This window comes from Phodopus roborovskii, unplaced genomic scaffold, assembly GCF_943737965.1.
Source record: "Phodopus roborovskii unplaced genomic scaffold, PHOROB, whole genome shotgun sequence".
Lineage (NCBI taxonomy): Eukaryota > Metazoa > Chordata > Mammalia > Rodentia > Cricetidae > Phodopus > Phodopus roborovskii.
Window position 1 is genome coordinate 5,083,546 of NW_026126625.1, and position 20,693 is coordinate 5,104,238.

The following is a 20,693-nucleotide window of genomic DNA, read 5'->3' on the forward strand; positions in this document are numbered from 1 at the left end:
ATACTGTAAGGAAAAGCGTCCTCCAATTTTACTTCAGAGTTTGGTTTCTTCCACCCTTTTCCCTCTACACAGCCCAGTAGCTGTCTGGTAGCTTTTGTAAACTATGTAGCTGAGTCTGACATTGTAGTATTTTTTATAAGGCTGCTTTTTGTTACTATCCTAACCACTCAGCTCTTGTAAGTACCTTCTCCTCTTTCCCAAATGCAGTCTTTTCTGCAGGGATATTTGCACCTGCTGGCAAGTGGCTCCATGGCTCTTAAACACCCTTCTCTCTCCTCTCCAGCCCCAAAGAAGCGGCTTATCTGGGGACTGTTTTACAAGGGAGCTGATCTTATTTAATTTTATGTATCTTTAAAGGTACACACACAAAACAAAGAACTAGAAACGGATCTTCCAGAACCATGTGGTTCTGAGGGAAATGGCAGCTATGCATGAATGAGCAGACAGGTTAAGCTAAATCATTAATAAAACACCACTAGAACATAATACAGAGCTGAGAGAATGGTGTCACCACCACGTTACATTATGAGATTCTAGTTCATGTAGAACACACATTGTGACTAGCCACTGAGCTCGGATGAAAAGCTGTGAGATAAACCAATAGCATTTTCGGTAAATGGGATCGTGTACTGCGGCTGTGAACCATCCTCAGTTCTTAATTGGAGCACCCTCTTTCCCAGGAATTAATGGACTTTCAGTTCTTATATTTCCCTCCAATGCCACTGTCTTCTTCACAAAGAGCAGTGGTAAGGGAGGTGTCATGCTGCCTTAGGCGAAGAAGCTTTTGTTCTTCATTAATCCAACAGAAATACTGCTGGCCCTTCTAGCACCTTCTCTGGGGCATACAGTAGTGCTTTCCCCATACCCAAAAGCACCTAGAGGTTCTGAGGAGAGCCTGCAGTCCTTCATGGTGTAGCTGAGAGCAGCGTTTTTACTAACATAGTAACCACAGAAGCTGTGGCAGAAGTGAGCATTTACTGAGCTCAGGTGTCATGCAAGCCACATTGTATGCATTGGCTCATTTGGTAATAACGAGGCCAACCCCATCATGTGGGATGTATTCAAAGAGCATTATTTGCTTCCTTTCCCTCTGTATTATAGAAATAACCTGCGTTGAATTACTTGAGCCCTAAATTTGAAGTAATAGTTGGTTTCTGAAGCTAATCTGGTGTAGGAGGCCTTAGTGAATGCAGAAGAGGAACACATGGCGGCCTGGATATGAGGCAGTAAAAATGTTCGGCTCAATAGTAGAGTGCTCACTCGGCATGCATAAGGCCTGGATCTCATCCCCTGCATTGACAAGCTAGAGATGAAACAGATTTCAACCACATTGTCCTGGAACCTGCTCTGTAGACCAGGCTGGCCTGGAACTCACAGAGATCCTCCTGCCTTTACCTCCCAAGTGCTGGGATTAAAGGCGTGCACCACCACGTCCATTGAAACAGTTTTTTTTTTTTTTTTTAACAAACTAGCTAATAAAAAGTCATTGGGTTTCTGTCTAGTGTGCAAAACGTGTCGGGAAAAGGTTAAAAAATGAGAGTCCCTTTGTTAAGGAATATGGAGGAGGTTGACCGCTCCTATTTTTCTTCCTCTCCTTTCTCAGGTACATTCCACCGCTGATCTGGGGCAAGAGTGGACATATCCAGACAGCCTTGTATGGGAAGATGGGAAGGGTGAGGTCCCCACACCCTTACGGGCACCGCAAGTTCATCACCATGGCAGACGGAGCCACCTCCACATTCGATCTCTTCGAGCCCTTGGCTGAGCACTGTGTTGGAGGTGAGCTAGTTCCAGATCATAGTGTTGGGCACCTAGAAACAGGGAACACCCATCAGTGGTGAGCAGTATATAAATGCCTGAGCCACCCATTGTTCCATCGCATGGGGGGGGGCATGTCATCACTAAAATGACCTGCAGTTTAACCTGTGCTTGCTAGTTCATATGTAGCAGAGATCAGTACAGAATTGTGACCCACTTGTGAAGTACAGAAGCCTATCCCTCATGATTTATTTATTATTATTTTATTGCATTGATGATTTGCTTGTATGTACATCTGTATGAAGGTATCAGATCCGCTGGAACTGGAGTTACAGACAGTTGTGAACCGCCATGTGAGTGCTGGCAATTGAACCCAGGTCCTCTGGAAGAGCAGCCAGTGCTCTTAACTGATGAGTCATCTCTCCAGCCCTTGCCATTTTTAAAATTGAAAGTTATTTCTTTTGGTTTTGGTTTTTGAGACAGGGTCACATTATGTAGCCTTATACTCACGATCCTTCTACCTGAGCCGCCCTGGAGGGAGGGCGAGTTACCCATAATCTCTCATAACCCTGCCACCCCTAACCTTGTTAATGTCAGTGTTCACATATTGAGCAGATATGTAAGGACCTCTTTCTCCACCCTGTAGATGACATCACCATGGTTATTTGTCCTGGAATTGCCAATCACAGCGAGAAGCAGTATATCCGAACCTTCGTTGACTATGCCCAGAAAAATGGCTACCGGTGCGCAGTGCTGAACCATCTGGGAGCCCTGCCCAACATTGAGCTGACCTCCCCACGAATGTTCACCTATGGTAAGCATAGGATGTGATCAAGTGGAGCCCCTCTCCTCCCCCTTTTCTGTTCTCGCTGAACCTTTTGCCTTGTGTTGTAAGTGTAGAATTTGTGAACATCCATGAGAGATGATGAGGTACACGTGTTACAGTAGCCCACTTGTGCTAGCTTTGTGATGCTGTGCCTTGAACAGCTTTGTAGGTGGGCAGCCACCTACAGCGCCTAGATGTTCATAAGGGAAGGTCTTGCCCAGGCCTTGACTGGTCTGAGAATGCTGCTGGGAGCCAGGGAGATCATGTTCATAGCTGGACTGAACACCATTCACTATGCCATCCTGACATCTGTCCCTCCAGATTCTACCAGGCAGGCAAAGATGTAGTAAAGTGTGTTAGTGTTGGCCGAAAGGAATCTGCACGAGAATCCAGATTGCTGGATTCTCGGAATCCAGAAATAGGCTGGCGACTTAACACAAATGTGTGTATGTGGGGGGTGGGGGGAGGAGAGGCTGTTCTGAACACACTTTGTAGACCAGGCCTGCCTCTAACTCACAGATATCTGCTTGCCTCTGCCCCTCAAGTGTGTGCACTGACACACCCAGCTGCACAAATAGTTCTTAACTTTCTTAGAAATCTCGTTACCCCAAGTTCTCCCTTCTGAGCTGTTTCTTCTTTTTGTTTGTTTGTTTTTAAAACAAGGTCTTACTTGGTAGCACAGGCTGCTCTAGAATGTAAGCTATCATCCAGGCTGGTTTTGAACTTGCAGTGATCCTCCTGCCTCTGCCTCATAAATGCTGGGATTACAGGTGTGCACCACCTTGCCAAGCCCTGAATGTTCACTTTTGATTCCCATTGGTTCTCTCCTCAGATTATATTGCACACATAAATAATAAGCACATGAAAAATGCATCTATATGTTCACATTGGAGTGGTTGTGAGTGAACAAATTATAACATGGTGTAATGAGAAACAACTGAACATTCTATCTGTAATCTTGCCATAATGGCAGTTTCTAATTCTTTGCTCTCCCCTTCTGTCTTTATCCATATTTACATAGTTTTTATTTAGTTGCAGACACAGTTTGCATACTAATAGTAACTTAAAGTAACGTTATAGTCACTTTAAAGCTATATAGCCATCATATTGAATCTTTTAAGAGCTTGATTTCTGTTTAGTTATAGTCACAGGGTATAGAGGTTTTCAGTATTTTAAATACTGTTGCTGTGAATATCATGTTCATAGTCTTGGGGGTTTTCCCCTCCTCTTTAGTACCAGGCACTGAACCCACAGTCTCATACAAGCAGCCTGTCACTGAGCTATAACTGTAGCTCTTTTGTGTTTTTATTTTGAGACAGGGGCTCACTAAGTTGCCCAGGCTCTGACCTTGATCTGTAGCCAAGTGGGCCTTGAGCATGTGATCTGCCTTTCTCAGCCTCCTAAGCAGCTGAAACAACCAATCTGGCCTTTTCGTCCCAGTAATGGCATCTTAGAAGTAGATTTCTGTTAGAATTATGCAACTGACATTTTTCCTACATATTTGTGCGTATTGTCATGTCTTCTATGGGGTCATGTACACTGCCATTGGCAACAGGTCCACTCTCCAGTATGTAAAGGAAGGGTAAACTGGATTTAGGTGCACTTAACCCAGGCACATGGGGGATGTGATGTATGGAGGAAGAATTGGCTCTAAAAAGACAAACAAGGCAACTTTGAACACAGATGAAAACAATGGGGGGTGATTATAAGATCCAGGATTAGACGGAAAGCCATCTGGATAAGTAGAAGATAATGACACGTGGCTTGGCTGCAAGGCTCAGCAGAGACACCATCTAACAGCAAGTGCACCAACACAAATTAGAAATGCCAGTGAGAGGCCTGGGAGTGTAGCTCAGTCGGTACAGTGCTTACCTAGCATGCGAGTTCAATCCTCCCCTCCGAGTTCAACCCCCAACACTGCATAGCCGAGGTGTAGCCCATGAATATCTGGAGACAGAGGCAGGAGATCAGAAGACTATATAAAAGTTGAGACCCTGTCAAAAGAAGAAGGGAGAGTTGAAGCCACTACCACTGCCATCATGAAGACACCTACACCTAGTATATGTACTGGTTTCAAGCAACTAGAGTCCCCTAAATGTCCAGCACAGCAAACCCAGAGACAAGCAACTGCGGGCGGAAAAAAACCTGAAGCACGCAGAAGAACCATTTAGTCAGGGGCAGCAAGCCCACGAGTAGATCCAGCTGTTGCAGCCTTCAGAGTCCTCTCATAGCTGGTAGAGCACTGGACTCCTCAAGAGCCAGGCACCTCATCCCTAGAGTGTGCTGGGCAGACGACATTGCAGACTGGAGATAAGCCGAGAAGAAACAGGGTGGGCACTCAGAGAAGACCCCAGGCAGGAGACTGGACTCTGAGTCAGACACTCCAGTCCAACCACAGCTGACAGGGTGGCCTCACCGAGCCTCAGTCCCAGGTTTTTGCGGAACATTGTTTTTGAGATTCTAGTCCAGAAAGACAGATGTGACTTTTGTGGCTGGGCTGTTGCCTTGCTCTGTGTCAGTAGGTCACTTAGCTGTTGCCCTGCATCTTATAACAGGATGGAGGTCAAACAAACAGGACTTTGAAAAAGGATAAAAATCTAGAATACAAGTAGTGTATTGAAGTCTAACGTATCTGTGGTGGCTTGCAAGATGATAGAGAGAGAGAGACAGCTTTTCTCAACAGCTGTTTTTAGCTAGAATTAATTGATTTTTTGATAAGTGAATCCTTGGACCAGTGAGCAAGGAGTATTCTTTTAATAAAAGTGGTCTGATACATTACAGCAAAGCCTAGGTTTGTTACTTTTGAAAGGGAAACTGAGACAGCTTAACAATTAATATGTTAGAAGTGGAAAAATCAAGTTATAAATCATACATATTACTTTCATACCTCAGCACAAATATCTCTGTAGAATTTTATGTCTATAGCAAGCCCTGATGGGTTCTAAGTCATCGCTGCGCTTGACTTAGCCTGGCATTTGGCGTCACCAACCCTGAGTCACCGCTCCTTCAGGGTGTACTTTTGTCCCCCACTGTCTCCCTCCTTTCAGCTGAACTTTTGAAGGATTTGGTCAAATCCATGTTGACTTTCTCTTTGAGACATGATAGACTAATCGATACATATCCCGAAAGCCCAACAGTTCAAAAGCAGAGATGTGTATCTGCTCACCCTACATGTTTATGGCATAGCCTGGGGCCCTGGGTCGCCATCATCACTGTCTACGTAAAGAGGCCACCAGCTGGAACATGGCCAACCTCAAGGGACAGCGAGAACCTGGCTCCAGAAGCTTTAACCTAGAAATGATAAAGATCACTCCTGGCCACAATTTGTTGGCCCAAGTGAGCACTGTTACCAAGCTTAACTTCAGTGGAGTGAAGGAATGGAAAGGAGATAACCGCCCAACTCTTAGCACAGCCTATCACATTTTTTAATGAGAATTGTAGTTTATAAATTAGCTTAGAAGACTTTGTATTGACATTTCAGTTTCCTCTTCCAGGAGCACGGTGTTTATTAATCTCCATAGAGAACCTCTAGTCCCCTGTAGAGGCCAGTAGTCATACAACTGATTCATCGGTAGAAATCCCCCTGGGAAATTTTAAAAGACACCAGAGCTGGGGCCCCAGCTTCTCGGGAGTCTGTGGTACAGCCAAGGTTTTCAGAGCTGCAAGCCAGTGCCTTTTCACTTGTTGTTATTGTTACTGTGTTGTGTTGCGTTGCGTTGCGTTGTGTTGTGTTAGATCTTGTTTTGCTTTTCATTGGAGAAAATTTCAGAACAGGGAGAGAGGAGAATAGTAGAGTGGACTCGGTAAACCCAGTATATCAGTACCTGCTTCAAGTCTCACGCAGCTGGTAGCCAGTCTTAACCAGTCTTGTTCCTTCTGTAAACCACCCTTCCCACATCCTCTCTCAGAGGTTATTTAGAAACAAGTCCCAGTCAGCTGGCCCTTTCATCTGTTACCCTTCAGTGTGTTGTGCTATGAAACGCTGTAAACTGTTTGGACTACAACAATGGCACAGTCTGGTGGCTTATCCAGCAGAAGCCTATTTTCCCGTAATTACAGGACCAAGAGTCTGGGTCTGTGACCTCTCTCTGTGGCTTGTAGATGGCACCGTCTTGCTGTGAGTCTTCGTGGTCTTCTAGGTGTGCTTCTGTCGGGTACTTCTCTGTGTCCTAACATCTTCTCAAAGGACGTCATTTGTACATTTTAGAGCCTGCCTTAACCACCTCATTTTAACACAATTACACCTTTGAATACAGTGGCCTGCTGAGGTACCAGAGGTTAGAGCTTCAGTATATGGATCTGGGGAGATAGGATTGATCTCATAGCGTAAACACAAGCACAACCTATCACCTCAGTTAAAACAGCACCACTTGGGTTCACACAGAGCGGCTCACTTGTCCTGTCTTCAGTCCCGTTCCACTATTGCTGCAGGTTGTTCAGTTTAGAAGCCGTGTCGGGTCCACAGCTTGCAATCGGCTGATGTGTTTCTTTCACCTTTTGAATTACCTTCCCTCACTTGTACCAGATTCCTAAGCGAGCCCTTGTCATAAGAGTGACTTGATGTGATATCAGGGTGGGAAGCTCTGTGCACCCCTGGGATATGCCACAAGCCCAGGAGTCAGACTTCTTGGTCCCACCCTGAGTATACATTAGCACCATGCACCGGCCCCAGAAGTCTTTGGATGTCAGAGGGACTCGTGCCTGTTCATTTCCGGGGTTCCCAGGTTCTCTGGAAATCCCTTCCATGGCCCTCGCTTAGCTTCTCCTGTCGTTTGAGTCTCAAGATGTCACTTTCATGAGAACCCTAATGTGACCCCATCCACACCACCCAGTCTTGTACCCAGTGCTCCCAAACATTCTCCAGGAGACTTAAGATTTCAAGTGACTAATTGGTTTTCACGTATGTAGATATATATGTATATATGTATTTATATGTGTATGTATTTTTCTGAGACAGGGTTTCTCTGTGTATCTCTGGCTGTCCAGGCTAGCATTGAACTCAGAGATCCACCTGCCTCTGCCTCTCAAGTGCTGGGATTAAAGGTTTTCGTAATTTTTAAAATGGATTTATCAGCATGTTTAGCTTTTGTCTGTCTATCCCAGAAGTCTACTCCACTAGAGCAACTCTTTGTTCCCCTTGCTGTGACTCCCAGTGCCCAGAGTCTTGCTTGGCCTTAGGAAGCATTTCCCCCTCTCCCTCAGAGACACCAAACGCTGGCTCAGGCAGGTGTACCTGGTAGCTATGTGAACTCTCCCTGCTATAAAGCCCACCGCTCTAGACCTGGGGCCTGGCTTTCCCCTCACTGTGAAAACAGAAGAGAGCATTGACAGGAGCCCTGTACTCTGTCCATTCTACAGTGCTCGGGGAAAAGCACACATAGCCTCCCCCCATTTTTCAGTTTGAAACTCATTTCCAAAGCATAGAAGCACTAACCCCTTGTCAGTAGCCATCATTGAGGAAGAATTTCTTGAGTGGGTGATTACACAGTCTTAGGCTCTTTGGTGCTGCCTGGGAAAGCTAATTCATTAAGAAAAGCTTTGCATAGCCACTTCCATTGATCTCACACTAATGAGGGCAGACTGTGCTGAACTCTGCGTATTTCTTCATTTGATTCTTACTGCGTTGGAGATCGCTGTTAATTAGCGTCCCCACTTTACAGGTTTAGGAAGGTTAAGTGCCTTGCCTTGGATCATGTGACCAGAGGAGCAGAACCAGCATTCAAAGTGTCTGATTCTTAACCCCAACTTAACCCCAGTTCCGTTGTATTACTCATTTCTTATTTAGGGTACTATTCATTATAGGAGAGAGAGTGTGTGTGTGTGTATTCGGAATAGTAAAGTATAGAGAAGCAAGGGTATTTGAACATTTAAAAGTTATCTCACTTTGGTGATAGTGCACGTTTTTATTAGTAACTATAATTTTCGTGGCATTTGCATTGTGCTGCGAATTATCCTGAGTACTTTTTATGCCCTGTTAAGTCAGTAGTAGTCCTCTGTGACAGGTATGGAAACTGAGGCCAAGCAATGTTGAATAACTAGATGTAGATCACAAAGCGGATGAGGAGGTGACTCAGGTTTCAAACCAAGGGAATCTAGCCATCTGTCAGAGTCCCATGTGTGAGTGACCACGAAGTAGACACGGCTGTCAGTCAGGTGCATCTTAGATGGAAAACCAAAGGGCATCTGAGAGCTTCTCAGGCCCAGAAGTGAGCCTGGTGGCGTGGAGTCTGGTCTTGTATTTGTCCAGCACCTGGGGTGGGACACAGCTGAGAGTCTGAGAGCCTGCCTTGAGGACACTATAAGGAACAGCTCGATGCTTTTGGCAAACAGGACTGCATAGCCACGGTCCATCTCAGTTCATCTGCTGAGTTTATCCAAAACAGTGTTCACTGTAGGAAAGCTGCTTAGTACAGGGACCAGGTCTTAGTTTTTCACAGGTGCAGAGAGAATGTTTGTTAACCTCCTGCTTCCACTGCATGACCCACATCTGCTCAAGAAGGGCCTACACAGGGCAAGAGCTTCAGGGGCCAACAGATGCGATCTGCACGTCCAGTGGAGAGAGCTGAGAGCAGTGGCAGTAATATCAGATCCACTTCTTTTGTAAGACTGGCTTTCCAGGTGCATGGCCTTCAGTACTGATGTCAGTCGGGACTGTGTGAGTCATACCTCTAGTTCAAAACTACTCTGCCTTCATATTCAAAGTGGGGGGGGGGGTGTCTGGGCTCAAACCCAGGGTCTCATACACTTACTGCAGGCATAGTATTTTATTTCAGTATATGCTATATTCAACATACTTTAGGCTTATAAAAAAAGATTTAGTGTCTTTTTATTTTATGTGTATGAGTCTTTTAATAACATGTATGTAAGTGCACCACATGTATGCCTGGTGACCAGAAGAAGGTCAGATACCTTGGAACAGGAGTTACTAGACTGCTGTGAGTTGCCATGTAGATGCTGAGAACCAAACTGTGTCCTCTTTGAGAACAGCAAGTGCTCCTAGCCACTGCCCTGTGAGTGTAGCTCAGTGATAGAGCATTTGTTTGGTGTACATGAAGCCCTGAGTTCAATCCCCAGCTAGCAGAGGTAGGGGCTTCTACTTACTTTAAATGTGCACCATAGAGTTTTGTTTTGTTTTGTTTTGTTTTGTTTTCCAAGGCAGGGTCTCTCTGTGTAGCCCTGGCTGTTGTGGTTCTTACTCTGTAGACCAGGCTGGCTTCAGACTCACAGAGACCCACCGCCTGGAGCACCATAGATTTTTTTAATGTGGGGAAAGGCAGTAGTATGGATTGAACTTGGACTCTTGCACTTGCCTGGCTGTATCCCCAACCTTCACTTGAGTTTTCTTTATTCTGACACACAGTCTCACTAAGTTGCCTGGGCTGGACTTGAACATATTTTGTAGCGTAAGCAAACCTCAAACTTGTGGTCCTTCTGTCCTATTCTCTCAAGTAGCTGAGATCACAGACCTGTGTCACCTGTGTCACCAGGCCTGACTTCATAGACTTCTATAAAAGAAAGAAAAAAATGTTACCTTTTAAACTTCAATTCTAAAAGTATTTCAGATTTACAGAAAAATAGCAGAACCGTTACAGAGAGTTCCCACATGTTCTCGGCCCATTCCCTAAGGTCAACATTTAACCATAGTACAAGCATTGAAAACATGAAACTCCCATTGGCAGTATTGTAGACTAATCCTCAGACTGCCTGAACTTGTCCTTCCAACTCACCCTCCTTCCTCTCAGCAGCCCCTGGTTCTCCCACTGGGGATAATGCCTTGGTCTTCTGGTCTTCCCAACATTAAAACTTGTGATGAACATTTTTTCCAACCTTAAAACTTGTGATGAACTTATTTTTAAGCTGTCTTGTGTGTGTGTGTGTGTGTGTGTGTGTGTGTGTGTGTATGTCTGCGTGTCTGTGTGTGTATATCTCTGTGTGTGTGTGTATGTCTGTGTGTGTGTGTATGTCTGTGTGTATGTGTGTGTCTCTGTGTGTGTGTATGTGTGTGTCTCTGTGTGTGTGTCTGTGTGTGTGTGTTTTTAGAAATAAGGTTCTGGCTGTTCTGGAACTTACTTTGTAGACCAGGCTGGCCCTGAACTCAAGATCAGACTGCATATGCCTCCCAAGTGCTGGGATTGAAGGCTTGTGCCACCACACCCAGTTTTTAGTGTTTTGTAGGATTTTTTAAACTGTGAACTATTTCTCTTGATAAATTAAAATGAATGACATTAGCTAGTAAGATTAAAAGTAAAACATAAACCTTTTATTGTAATTAGTAGCACCTACAAGGATTGAAGTTGCCTTTTTTTTTTTCAAGACTTTGTGTGTGCATGTGCAAGCAAGCAAAAAATGAGGTGGGGTGAACATAGAGTTTATGTGCACCAGGTTTGGTTTTGTTTGTTTGTTTGTGTAGTTGGATTTGGGGGGTTAGTTTTTCAAGACAGGGTTTCTCTGTAGCTTTGGCTTGGCAGAGATCTGACTGTCTCTGGAGCCATCTTTCAGCCTCCAAGCCGTCTTTTCAATGTCCCCGTAAGTAGGTTGCTATGCTGGACCAGGTTAGGCATCCACCCTGCCTTGTGTATGGCATCAGAAACACTGCAGAGGAAGGAAGGTGGAGAAGTTTTGTGATGTTTTTGAAGTATGTTATTACAAAGAACCTGGTTAACATTGGAACTCTGCGGTGGGGGACATGTTAGATGATTTTTTTTTTTTTTGACACAATTTATCTTCTGATCCAGGCCATGTTTGGAATATGATGTTTCTGCCTGTGATAATATAAGGCCAGTAAATCAGGAATCACTGTGTTCCCTCGGTGTGCCTCTGGCTAAATACTTTAGACCCTATTACTGGTATTTAAAGTAGATCATGACTGATTATGCCCACAACCCAGGCATGAGCTGGGGAGTGCTTTTCTGGCCGGAAGTCCTTCTGGCCCCTGTATTTTATCTTCCTACCTAGAAAGTTCATGGCCAGAGAGTCAAGAGCCAACAGTCCTGTCAGCTCGATCTTGAGTCAAAGACAGAAATCATGTAGGCCTTTTAAAGTCTCTTCTAAATCATGCAAAAGGAACCAAACTAACCTGGCTTTGGCCCCATGAGGTGACTGGGCTCCTTGGGAGTATGAGTCTCCTAAGTACTTAGTGCCCCTCTTTACCTGAAACACCATGGTGGGCATTTTGGCATTGAAAGTGGGCTTAAATGGTTTAAGTGCTTTAGTTTAAATAACGAAGAGGCTTCCTCTTCTTCCCTAAACGCTTTACCTCCTGGCATGGCATCATGTTGAGGGGAGGTGCCCGAACTGGCAGCATCACTCCATCGTAGTTTCTTCAGTGTGGGACCTTCGAGAGAAAGCCAGAAACCCTTGATGTGCCTGAAGGGCAGTATCAGTCTTGGAAGAAAGAAAGGCCCTTTCCCTGGAGTAACCATACAGTGACACTTTGGAAAGTTAAGGGATCTCTTACCAAAATCCATATCAGAAGAGCAGACATACCTCCAGGCTGTCAGACAGAGTGGGACTCTGTGCCACCTGACCTGTGGCATCCTCAGAGATCACCCATAGTCTAAGGCACCTGTCATAAACAGTGCTGACAGTGATCTCCTTAAGTAAATTTACATTTCCCCTCCTTTGGTTTTATGAGACAGAGCCCAGGCTGATCTCAAACTTGCTCTGTAGCCAAGGTTAGCCTTGAACTCCTCATTCACCTCCCAAGTGCTGGGATTGCAGTTGTCCACCACCACCACACCCAACAGTTACATTTGTTCTTCTTCCTTACTGCCTTCCTTTTCCTTCTTTTTCTTTTTTTTTTCCCCCAATTTTTCAGATATATATTATATATGAGGATTTTGCCTGCATGTATTTATGTGTACCACATGCATGTCTGGTGCCTGTAAAGTTCAGAAAAGAACATTGGATCTCCTAGGATTGAAGTTATGGATGATTATGAACCATTATGTGGATGCTGGGAATTGAACCAGGATTCTTTGGAAGAACAACAAGTGCTTTAACCACTGAGATATCCAGCCCTTTTTATTTTCTTTTTATAGTACTGGGGCTCAAACTCTGGGCTTTGCACATACTAATCAAATGTCCTGACACTGAACTACACCCTTGTCCCAGACAGTGAATTTTAAGAAATTTCTATTATGTCTCCCTTGTTCAGTCCACCTTACGGTATTTGATTGGATCATCAACCTCAGTGTTTCTGTAAACTTGTCATCGCTGCCATTTTCACTGTCACTGGCTCTGTCAGGGATTGTGTGGATTCCAAAGTGACAGTGTGAAGTGTGTTGCCTCTGCTTAACCAGTCAAGCCTTGGGCACAGGCCTTTAATCCCAGCACTCGGGAGACAGGCAGGAGGATCTCTGTGAGTTTGAGGCCAGTCTGGTCTACAGAGAGAGTTCCAGGACAGCCAGAGCTACACAGAGAAACCCCATCTTGAAAAAAACAAAAAAGAAAAAAGGAGTCAAGCCGTCTTATAATGGCAGTGGCTACCAAGGGAAGGAAGCAGACAAGGGGACAGGGGAGGGGGAAGGAGGGTGGCAGGGGAGGAGAAAGGAGGGTGGGAGTGAAGGCAGTGTCATGGCCGAAGCTCAAGCATCTTAGGGGACATTTGCTGAGGAGCAGGGCCATGTGCTCCAGGACAGGTGGCAAAGCACTGTGAGGTTCTGATAAGATCCCAGTGTGTGAGATCCCTGTGCGTGAGAGCCCAGTGTGTGAGATCTCCATGTGTGAGAGCCCTGTGCGTGAGATCCCTGTGTGTGAGAGCCCAGTGTGTGACATCCCCATGTGTGAGATTCCCATGTGTGAGATCCCTGTGTGTGAGATCCTGGTGTGTAAGCCTGCAGCCATAAGAAGTCCTTTCCAGAACAGACAGAGCTGGAAGTACTCAATCTCTTTCTGAGGTAAGCACAAGGCAATCTAACTAACTTCCTTTCTGCAGCTCTTTTCTTCCTGGGTGACTCATCTTGGGTAGCTTCCCTTGGCTTTAAGAAATGGCTGATACCTTTACTAAGAAAGTGACAGGAGTTCCTGGGCCCCAGTCACCTGCTGTCAGCGAGCCATGTTGTTAAACTTAGTGGGGCAGATACTCAGGTGCTCATTTCCCACCCACGGGCCTGGTGCCGGCCAGTATGTGTGTGCCCTGTGTGTGTGCTTTTGGTTGAGCATGATTCAAACTTTGTTCTTACTCACTTTGCATCCTGTGACACACCTACCAAATGCCAGGCCCATGCCTGGCACAGTGCATGCAGAATGACTCAGCTGCTGCATGCACAGGAACACTATGTCTCCAGCCTTGTATATTTTAGCCTGCTTAGTCATGTTCATGTCATTTGGGGCTATGACTTTTGGTTTTTGGTTTGTTTCTTGAGATAGGGTCTCATGAAGTCCAGGCAGGCCTGAAACTCATTGTGCTGCCAAGAATGACCTTGAACTTCTGACCTTTTGCCTCCATCTCCCAAGGGTTAGGGTTACAGTCCTGTACCACCTCACCCAGGTGTGGTACTGCAGACTGAGCCCAGAGCTTCCTGCATACTAGACAGGCACTCTACCAACTGAGCTACATCCACAGCCCAGGAACAGCTTTTGAACTAGCAGCTTTCAGGAAGTCTTTACTTTGTCTTTCCATGGGGGAAAAGGCTTGAAGAAAAGGCAACAGCTTTTTGCCCATTCTCTTCCAACACTGTCTTGTCATCTTGTGTGACTCATCTCTCTAAAGCTCATATTTCATCTTATCTTTGAAAGCTACAGTGAGATTAGATGTCTAATCTTGTTATTGGTGCTAATCCCGGAAGGACCAAATACTTAGAACCTCACTGTGGACATACAGATTACTGTAGTGCTTAGCAAAAGAAGCCAGGGTGGGCCTCAGAGCATCAGGAGCTCCCAGCGCCATGAAGAGGGCAGTCCTGGTAGGCACACACTAGGTAGACACACCATGGCTTCCCTTTCCTTGCCAAGGATAGGTGTCTGCTCTTCATAGGCAAACAACAGCTTATCCAGGATAAGCTGGCCCTTTATCCAGGTCAGATGTGTTTCAGTTTAATGAAATGAAGTTTCCCAAAGAGCTTGCTCCATTAACTGTAATTGTTCCTCAGTTGTATAGTAAGTCCAAGTTTTGTGACTGCTCCAGGTCTCAAATAATTAGGTTCAAATCAAAGTACTGCTGGAGGGGTCAGAAGGGAAGATAGTGAATCTTTAATAATTGAGCAGTACTCCCCTGCAGTACTGTTGCCTCTGTAGGTTTGTGATACAGGGCAGAAGACTTGGGCTTGGAATTCAGATGCAAGTACCAAAGGCCAGCATCCCAGCTCAGTTCAGCATCCCCACTCAGACCAGCATCCCCACCCAGGCCAGCATCCCACTCAGACTAGCATCCCAGTTAGACCAGCATCCCCTCTCAGGCCAGCATTGCTGCTCAGGCCAGCATTCTCACTCACCTTGTCAGGGAGGACAAGTCACCTCAGCCGACATTTCTTTCTCTTTATCTGTGTGATCCAAGCAGAAAACATGCAGCAGAGAGTGCCTCCCCCTTCCATCTCTTGGCTTAGGCCATGCCAATTAAGCATCCTTTAAGCATCTGGCTCACAGATGCAGTGGGGAGCAAGATCAAGGACATCTTTATGGAGTTTATAATCTAATAGTAGCTCACTCAACGTTAGAACAGGGCATAAAGATATGAGTGATTAGCCAAGGCTGATATTAGGCAGAAATCCAAAGAAATGGTAGAGAAGGATTTTTACATTTAACAGTGTAAAAAATCCCCTTAGAACCATTCCTTATGCAAATAACATCCCCAGCATATACTGCTGTCCGCATTACTGATGTGTCGGGTCTCTTCAGCATAGTTGAAACTAGCCTTGGGGATCTCTGTTTGGCTGGAGATTTAAACTAGCTAGGTTGCTTTTATTAAGCATGAGCCCCACAGTTCTCTCCTTGGTTTCTGCCACAGTTTTTCACAAATACTCAGTTAGATATGTGCACACATATATTTCCCTTATAAACCTAAGCACACATGTGGGATGGCACCCTTTCACACTGCCTCCCTTGTTTTGGTCCCTCTGGAAGATGGATCATCATTCACCCAGCAGGTCAGATTCCTCACCATCATTCACAACAGATCAATGGTTCATGTACCTCGCCCACTACTCTGTTACTGATAGAAGTGGGAGTTGTTCCAAGGTCTTCACTGCTACAAACAGCAGTTGCCAAGAACATCCATGTACATACATCTTTGCACACATACTCAATTGTATCTGCAGCATGAGGTTCCCAGAAATGGAATTGCTAGACCAAACATTGTGTTTTTAATTTTGTTCTTATTTGAGATGGGGTCTAACTCTGTAACCAGGCTGGGTGTGAACTCATAGTCCTGCCCTTTGTGTCAATGATTCAAAAATTAGCCCGTTTCTGTTTTTTGTGATATAGTCTCATGTAGCCCAAGCTGGCCTGAAACATGCTATGTGGCCAACGCCAACCTTAAATTCCTGATTCCACCTCCCCAACCCAACCCCCCCTCCTGATTCCACTTCCCCACCCCCTGACCCTCACCTCCACCCTGCATCCACCTCCCAAGTGCTAGGATTTCAGGTGTATGCCAGCATACCTGGCTTAAGGATGGTACCTTAAAAAAAAAAAATGTGCATATTGGTTTTCTGTTGCTATGATAAAATGCTACAACCAAAGCAGCTTATAGAAGAATTTATTTGGGCTTATGATTTTAGAGAGTTAGTGTCCATGATGGTGGGACAGAGGGAGCAGACAGGATGGTGGCCAGAGCAGGGTGTTGAAAGCTCACATCCTGAACTACAAGCACAAAGCATGAGCCTTTAAACCTTCAAAATGTGTGTCTGTGACAAGGCCACACCTCCTAAACATCTATAAACAGTATCACCAACAGGGACCGTGTGTTCAAATGCTGAGACTAAGGGGAACACTTCTTATTCAGACCACTGAAGTGTGTTTGGGTGTTTTGCCTGCATGAACATCTGTGCACCTTGTGCATGCCTCGTGCTCAGAAGTCAGAGGGGGACATTAGATCCCCTGGAACTGGAGTTACAGGTGGCTGTGAGCTGACAAATGAGTGGTGGGAACTGAAGCTGGTCCTCTGCAAGAGCAGCAAGTCCACTTAATCGGTGAGCTGTCTCTCCAGCCACAGGACTGCATGATACATTCTAAGGTCTCTCTGTTCCACCATGCACCACCGTCCACCACCATGCATTCTTTCACAGTGAACATACCTGCAAGCTTGTTGCCTGCAACTTCCCCAGTCTTGGATATTGGCAGACTTCATGATCTTTTCTGATTGCAGCAGCAGAAAAATAATAATGCAAGTTGTTATTTTAATTTAAATTTTCCTACCTATGAATAACACAGCTAGCCTTTCTCTGCTAGCCTTCTAAAAACAAAAGGAACAGAATCGAGGCTTTCATCCTCCTTCCCTACCCACTAGGATGGTAATTCTCCAGTGGAACCCTGGACCAACAGTCTCATTATCTGCCATCACACTGGAAATGTAGACTCAGAATACCCACAACCTCTGAAGGAGGAACTCTGTTGGAACCCTGCAGCTCTGTGTTATCCTGCCTCTGGAGCTCCTGGGTTAGTAGGTTTGGGGCAAGTTCCCACATATGGCCCACACTGTGCCATTCACTGTGCCAGCTCTTGTAGCCATGTTTATTTCTCTTTCAGACTCAAACCTAGAGCTGCATACTTGCCAAACAAGCATGGCTAGCACTGAGCCCAACCCAGCCCTTTGCTGTGAGATTTGCTTCCAAGCAGGTTTTCTGAGTCCCTCTTTGCAGAGGAGCATTACCTGCAAAGAAGTGTTTGTCAGATAGGGACAATCTTCAGGGAGTGCCTGGTTATGGTGACCTGGAACCCAGTGGCCTCCTGGGAAAACCTTGCATTTAGGAAATGAGGAAAAGTTGTGCATGCTTCTAAAACGCTGTGCAGCGCCCTCACCTGTGCAGGACTCTTACTGCATGTAGAAAGGGAAGGAAATCTGGACCAAAACCACCAGAAGTAAACAGGAGCATACTTCAAGAAGAAACCCGTTCTTTCTGGGAAGTTTGATGTATGCCTTCAATCCCAGCACTCAGGAGGCAGAGGTAGGCAGATATCTGAGGTCAAGGCCAGCCATGTCTGCAGAGGGAGTCCTAGGACAGCCAGGGTCACACAGAAAAACCCTGTCTTGAAAAACAAAAACAAAATCCTTTCTCATATATCGGGTCACTTGGTTGCTGTTGTTTGTTTTATGAGACAAGGTCTTGCTATGCAGTCCAGGCTAGCCTGAAAATCACTAGATAGCCCAGGCTGATCTCTACTTCAAGCAATCTTGCCTCAACACACACACACACGCACGCACGCACGCACGCACGCACGCACGCACCTAGGGTGCTGGGTTACAAAGGTGTACCATTAGGCCTGCTTTGTTTTATTTTTTGTCTTTTGAGACAAGGTCTTTCTATGTTGCCCCAGCTAGACTACAAACCTGCCTCAGTCTCCCAAGTGCTAAGATGACAGGAGTCATAGTGCCTAGACTAAAAGACTTCTTCTTTAGAGAAATGGTTATTAGACAGACCTAGTGGTACACATAGACCACCCAGGGGGACCCCCAAAGATCATCCATGCCCATTAGGTCCCACCCCAAGACATTCTGATGGCCAGCTAGGATTCATGAGACCACCACACCACCCCCCACCCCTGCAAGGGAAAGATGAAAATAGTAAATGTGCCTTAGTTTGGTCTCTATTGCTGTTATTAAATTCCATGACCAAAGCAACTTGGGGAAGGAAAGGGTCTGTTTCATTTTCTAACTGCCAGGTCATAGTCCATCATTGGGGGAAGTCAGGCAGGAACTCAAACAGGAACCTGAGCGCAGGAACTGACACAGAGACCATGAAGGGCTGCTACTTCCCTGCTTGCTTTTCACGGCTCACTCAGCTTGACTTTTGTACAACCCAAGGCCAACTGCCCAGCACCACCATAATGGGTTGGACCCTCCCACATCAATCATTAACTGCCCCTCCCCAAATGCCCCTCAGACTTGCCTACAGCCCAATCTGGTGGAGGCATCATCTCAATTAATGTTCCCTCTTCCTCAATGACTCCAGTTTGTATCAAACAGCACAGACAGATGGAAGGGAGTTGTTCTAGATCTTAAGAGTGTTGTTCCCATAGCTTGTCAATTCTGGAAGATACTGTTGGGCCATTTAGGGGTATTAAACCTCTGTGCCAGTGGCAGGGCAACAGCTCCCATCCCCGATGTAAATCCATTTTTCCATGCTGGGGTGTGTGTAGTGTGTCCTTCTGCTAGCCTCCAGTGGTTTTTCAGCTAGGTTTACTCTTAAGTTGGCTCCCCGCACTCCGGCCTTAGCCCTTTAGAAGAACGTGCTAAATCCTTTGCCTATAAATACCCACCAACCTCTTTCTCTTAGCAAAGCCATAGCGGCATAGCTTGGTTCTGACAGCTTCCCAGAGGACACCAGCTGAGCTCATCCCTCCTGGGCAGGCCTGACCCAAACACCCTCTCCATTCACACGGCACCTTTGAGTGTTTCTGAATGAGCTGGCCTCCCTTGGCACGCTATCCCTGTCACCAAGAACATTTGGCTGAACCCTACAGAGCATCCTGGGTGTCCCTCTGGACTGGGGTTCATCTTCTCTCCCTCCCCAGAGCTAGCAAGAAGATCCTGTAAATAATGCCCTGTGGGTTCTTAGCACCATGAATCATTGTACACATGGGTATACCACCCCAATTTGTAGCTAAGAAGCCAATCAATCCCCCCCAAAGGGTTTAACTCTTGCAGTGTTTATATCTGTGCGTGAACACTGGTGCTTACACTCACCCTGAAGATCATGAGTGCCCGGGAGCAACTAAACTAGTAAATCACGGCCAGCTTTAAAGGAGCATTGTAAATCTACTGACTTGTGTCCATCTGCTCATAAACACTGCTGATGCCCAGTTTTCTCTGATATGAGGGGGCTTCCCTTACACAGCTAAAAAAGCAATGTCTGTCTGCCTACCTGTTCTTTCTTAACATATATGCATATATGTCTCATTCAGTGTATTGGCACCCAGTTATAAACTCCCTAGCTTGCATTTTCTTCAGTAATTGTTGCATCTGAAATGACTGGGGGACCTCACCTTTTCCCCTCAGGCTGCACATGGGAATTTGGAGCCATGGTGAACTATATCAAGAAGACGTATCCCCAGACCCAGCTGGTTGTCGTGGGCTTCAGCCTGGGTGGTAACATCGTGTGCAAATACCTGGGGGAGACGCAGGCAAACCAGGAAAAGGTCTTGTGCTGTGTCAGTGTGTGCCAGGGGTACAGTGCACTGAGGTGAGTCATCTACATCTCTCCCCCTCCTCTCCTCTTTCTCTCTGCTTCTGTCTGTCTCTCTTAAACTCACACACACTCACACACACATACACTCACACACTCACACTCACATACACAAACACACACTCTCACACACACTCACACACACACACACACACCTTCCCTTGCGTCCTTCAGTTGATAGTACTTGTTTATTGCACTTAGCCAAGACATCAGAGCACCTTGTAGACTTAGACTCAGCCGGATCTGTTTCCATTCCGTACACCAGAGTCGTCCTAGCAGGCCTGTTAAGCCTGAGATGCATCACAGTATTTTAGGATCAGATCCCATAGTTAGGTCACCAAATTCACAGCCACTGTAATAGCTGCTACCTCCCTGGGGAGTCTCTGATTATGTCTGAATTTCAGGAATATGGCAGAACTACAGGTTAACGGGAGAACACAGGAAACAACAGTATCTGATCCCTGGGCCTTGTGACCCTGGATCTCTCCGCCTGTCAGGAGCCCTGAGTCGCATACGGTGTCTGAAGGGACTTGTGGAAGTCATCTAAGCAGTGTCCTCACCTGAAGGGTGGTTCACCTCTCGGCCTCCTGGGAAGTTGGCCCAGGGAGCAAGTATACACCTCAGCCAGCAGACACCCTACAGGATGAGAATGCGTTTGTGTGCATGAAGTACTCAGAGCAATGCCTGGCTACAGAATGTAATCAGCAGCAGCATCACTACTGCCACTGGGAAATGAAGAGGGAGGGTGGCTTAGATGAGGACCACAA

At 45.9% G+C, this 20,693-nt stretch overlaps 2 protein-coding genes across 3 annotated transcripts in view; both read left to right on the forward strand.

Moving 5' to 3' along the window:
• Aen (apoptosis enhancing nuclease) overlaps positions 1-20,693 on the forward strand; it is a 467,932-nt gene that overhangs the window by 444,216 nt on the left and 3,023 nt on the right. The window lies entirely within an intron of this gene.
• The window catches only part of Abhd2 (abhydrolase domain containing 2, acylglycerol lipase), an 85,508-nt gene that overhangs the window by 52,644 nt on the left and 12,171 nt on the right, over positions 1-20,693 (forward strand). For both annotated transcript variants that reach the window (XM_051206590.1, XM_051206592.1), the window contains exons 4-6: positions 1,604-1,779; positions 2,405-2,572; positions 19,740-19,923. In XM_051206590.1, coding sequence (XP_051062547.1) covers positions 1,604-1,779; positions 2,405-2,572; positions 19,740-19,923 — 528 coding nt within the window. The remainder of the gene's footprint in view (positions 1-1,603; positions 1,780-2,404; positions 2,573-19,739; positions 19,924-20,693) is intronic.